Raw genomic sequence first — 4,602 nt, 5'->3', positions numbered from 1 at the left:
AGCCTCTAAGAGAAGCAAATTTCATCCTATCCGGCATGGTGGTGGTACATGGTGTTAGTATATGGTCTCTAATGACCATGCAAAAATTGGTCCACATCGGTGCATAATTATATATAGCTCCATATAAACCGATCGCCAGATTTGACTTCCGGAGCCCCTTGGAAGACCTAAATTCATCGGATTCGGTTGAAATTTGGTACGTGATGTTAGTATATGGTATCCAACAACCATGCATGAATTGGTTCATATCAGTCCATAATTATATATAGCCCCCATATAAACCGATCCCCAGATTTGACCTCCGGTGCCTTGTGGAGAAGCAAAATTCATCCGATCTGGTTGAAATTTGGTACGTGGTGGTAGTATATGATATTTAACAACCATGCCAAAAGTGGTCCATATCAGTCCATAATCATATATAGCCCCCATATAAACCTATCCCAAGATTTGGTTTTGGAGTCTCTTAGAGGAGCAAATTTCATCCGAGTCAGTTGAAATTTGGTACATTGTGCTAGTATATGGCCGTTAACAACCATGTCTAACTAGGTCCATGTCGGTCTATAGTTATATATAGCCCTCAGATAAATCGATCCCCTATCACACAAAAATTGCTCCATATCAAGTTCATAATTGTATATTGCCTCCATAAAAGCGACCCCCATATTTCAATTCTGGCTCCCTACGTACCGTGCAAAAGTCCATATCGATTCGTAATTATTTGAAGACTTACATACCTTTTTGTCTAATATATACCACGTGTGGACTAACTCTAATATATACCACCTGTGGACTAACGATTTAAGATACCAAAACCCAAGTAATTCGATTGTGTATAACAGTCTTTCGTAGAAGTTTCTACGCAATCCATGGTGGAGGGTACATAAGATTCGGCCTGGCCAAACTTACGGCCGTTAATACTTGTTTGTTTTGAAGTGTTGCTTTTATAGCGTTTTTTTCACAGATACAGAGATATGGAACTGGAAGCTGGCTTATATTTATTGATCTGTGATGATATTGAACGGCTAATTTCGTGATTGTCCTTTCGGTTAATTGAAGAGTCTGTTGAATCGATTAAGTTTAATTGGAAATTTTTGAAGTTCAATTGAAATTTTAAATGGGAAATTTTTGTAGCATTTTTGGGTTCTAGGGATCGAATTCGTGGTTCCTATTCTAGGAAAGGGACGTGATAGTATTTTTTAGACATTGATTGAGTCTGGTTTAGATAGACTAATATCGCGAAATGGCGGACCCGGTTCTACTACGAAAATTTAAGAAGTTTGCGGCATTATTTTTGGAATTTGAGAGGGAGTACAATGCGATGTGTAGTGCGGCGCACACAATGTATACGGTGGAGCTACGTAAAGAGGAGTTTATAAGTTTATGGAACAAGGTTAAGACATCCTATGAGAAATTTAACGTAGACTGTGAATGCGCAGAGGAGCAAGAAAAGGAGGCGTTTGATCTTTTTAGACAGTGTAGGGAGGCATATATAACCTGCGCTGCAGGGATGGGGAACTTTCTCAGACTTTTTTGAGTAGGTCCGTTCTCACGTCCACTGCGGGGGGAAATAGAGGTAACGATCATCGCTTTCGATTACCTCCTTGTACTACGGAAATTTTCCATGGTGATTACCTTTCCTGGCCATCCTTTAGGGATATGTTTACGGCTGTTTATATCGATTGTCAGTCAATAAGCCCAGTAGAGAAGTTGTTCTACTTGCGTCAGAATACACAAGGGGAGGCATTAGAAGAAGTCTCAATTGACTAATGAAGGATTCGAAGTTGCATGGAAAAATCTGAAGGACAGATATGAGAATAAAAGAATTCTAGTTAATAGTCAGCTCAAAATCCTTTTTAATTTTCTGCCTGTCAAATCCGAGTCCGCGGGGGAAATAAAAAGACTTCAGAGAGATTAATAACTGCATTTCCTCTTTGAAGCTGCATGGGGTATGCATTGAGAGCTGGGACCCAATTTTTGTATATATGTGTTCGACCAGGCGTCCAATGACATTGCTTTCATTATGAGAACATACAGTAAAGGATAAGGCCGATATTTCGAGATGGGCAGATCTTGATAGAATTTTGACTGCTAGATTCCAGTCGTTGGAAACCGTTTTCGATTTTTCCCAGGTTAACGAACCTTCTTCACAGAGGAAATTAAGAACCTACCAAACTAGTTCTAATAAAATTAGTTGTTTTGCCTGCTTCCAGGATCATTTTCTGAAGAATTGCAATAAATTCTTACGGATGAGTCAGGAGGATAGATTTGCTGTCATTAAGAAGAATAACCTTTGTATTAATTGTTTTAGTAATAGACACAGGTTGAAACAATGTTCTAGTAGACTCAGCTGCGGGAGATGTAAGCTTCACATAACACGCTATTACACAGAGAATCGCAGACGTCATTATCCAGTTCTATCACGGTTGGTGGGGACTGTCCTGCTACGGGTCAAGATAATTCTCAGGAGAGTTCTCACAGGGAGCAGGATATTCAGAACTGTTTTGCTACGTCGTCCAGGCATGTTTTATTAGGGACTGCCGTAGTGAATATTAGGGTGAAGGGTCCTGTACAATGCGAGGGCTTTGTTGGATCCTGGGTCGCAAGCATCGTTTATTTAAGAAAAGCTTCAGAGGCGTCTCGGGTTACCGACTACAAGGGTAAACGCCAGGATATCTGGTTTAAACAATGCATTGGCCGGGCTGCCTCAGAAACAATGTATATTTGAATTGACATCAGGAAGGGATGAGAGCATTAAAATAGAGATATGTGGCTTGGTACTACCGCATCTGACAGGGAGATTGTCTAGTTCCTCCATTTCACTTCCGGAACGCTTTTCTGTGGGTGATATAAGATTAGCAGATACGTACTTTGCGAAAAGCGATCAGGTGGATATTTTGATTGGTGCGGATGTTTACCCACAAGTTATTCTGGATGGTATTCAGCGTAATGTCCTTGGTTCACTTGTGGCCCAGAACACTATATTTGGATGGGTTTTGACTGGTCAACTCGATAGTGAGGGTAGCGGATTAACCACGACGGTTTCCTTCTGTACCGAGGTTTCTTTGAGCCTACAATTGGAGAAGTTCTGGAAACTGGAAGAGCCACCGATGGTCTCTGTTATGACAGAGGAGGAAACATATTGTGAAGATTTATTCAAACCTCTACATGCGGAAGGAAAAGGATTTGGAATATCCCGGACAAAGGCATTCAGGCAGTTTCTGAGGAATGAATCTTCTTTGTTACAGAAAGACATGTATGATACCGCAATGAAGGAACACGAAACTTTAGGTCAGATGATTAGATTAGCTGAGTCATCGGAAGGCGGTCTTGATTTTTATTTGCCTCATCATGCCATGGTGAAACCAGAGAGGACATCTACGAAGCTTAGGGTGGTCTTTAATGCATTTTGTCCGACTTCAAGCGGCCTGAGCTTAAACGATACTCTGTACCCCGGACCGGTTTTACTGAACGACTTGACGTTGTTGATCATACGACGGAGGTTAGGCCGAATAGCAGAGGTGTTCCCAGGAGCGGATGGAAAGGTCAGGGTTGTTGAGATCCGAACGTCGAAGGGTCCGCTTCTTTGAGATAATTTTGTATAACGGTTATAAGAAATATTATTCAGAGAACGGAGGAAACAAACAGAAAATTGTGTGCCGACTATCCTTACAAGATCATCCTCTTAGATTTTGTAGAAAATTCCTGGCAATGGACTACTCAGAACAAATGATGATTGTCTTAATATACCGACGCTGTGCCGGTTGTTTGGCCCACGATCACACCTGGCGTACGTGTTGCAGTGAGGGACGATGTAGGAAATGAGGTAATATGCACCATACTTTGCTCCATAAACCAGGACCACGTTCGTCCAGGAAGGTTGTGAAAAGACTAGGACCTCGTTCGTCTAAATCTCAAACTGGAGGAGGACCTAGTTCGTCCGACTCCAAATGCCAAAAAGGACCTAATTCGTCCGAGAGTAGGCGTCAAGAGGGACCTAGTTCGTCCTCAAGCAAATCAAGAGAAGTTGTCTCATATGCATCCCGAGAAACGATTAGGGATAAACCTGCTCGTAAGGAATTGATGAACCCTTCTACTACGTATAGTATTCACGAGTCTATAATGCTCCGGCCGACAGCGGTTGTGAAGATTATTTGTGGTGATCGCTATGTTTATGAACAAGCCTTAATAGATCAAAGTGCGGAGTCGACTATAATAGACGAGTCTCTAGCCCGAAAACTGGGCCAAACGCTAGTAAAAATTGGAAACCGATTAAGGTACTCATTGGAACTACGCGGATGCTGCGGAATGAGCCATGCCGTATAGATATATGCGGAAGTCCTTAAAAGATTTAGAATATTGACGCCAAAGAAATCAGTGGATAGTCGCATTATTGACGAATACCCAGGAGTACAACTGGCGGATCCCAAGTTCTATATGTCGGGTGAGGTACATCTCTCGTTAGGGGGTGATCTATACTCAAAAATTATACGGAATGGAGTCATTGGTGGAACGTTCGGGAAACCTCTCGCGCAATTTACTATTTTTGGGTATATAATCTCTGGAACCTGTTTGCCTTAATTTTATCCTTATCTGCATTTGAGG

General features: G+C 41.7%; 1 protein-coding gene across 1 annotated transcript; it reads left to right on the top strand.

The window, feature by feature from the left end:
* The first annotated feature begins 1,240 nt into the window (after nt 1-1,240).
* Nucleotides 1,241-3,587, top strand: LOC142224582 (uncharacterized). The gene is made up of 4 exons (XM_075294365.1): nt 1,241-1,475; nt 2,035-2,320; nt 2,389-2,657; nt 2,737-3,587. Exons 1-4 carry the CDS (start codon nt 1,241-1,243, stop codon nt 3,585-3,587), a joined length of 1,641 nt encoding a protein of 546 aa, XP_075150480.1.
* The last annotated feature ends 1,015 nt before the right edge of the window (nt 3,588-4,602 follow it).

Source organism: Haematobia irritans, chromosome 2 (assembly GCF_050003625.1).
Source record: "Haematobia irritans isolate KBUSLIRL chromosome 2, ASM5000362v1, whole genome shotgun sequence".
Taxonomy (NCBI): Eukaryota; Metazoa; Arthropoda; class Insecta; order Diptera; family Muscidae; genus Haematobia; species Haematobia irritans.
This window is presented reverse-complemented; position numbering and strand designations above follow the sequence as displayed.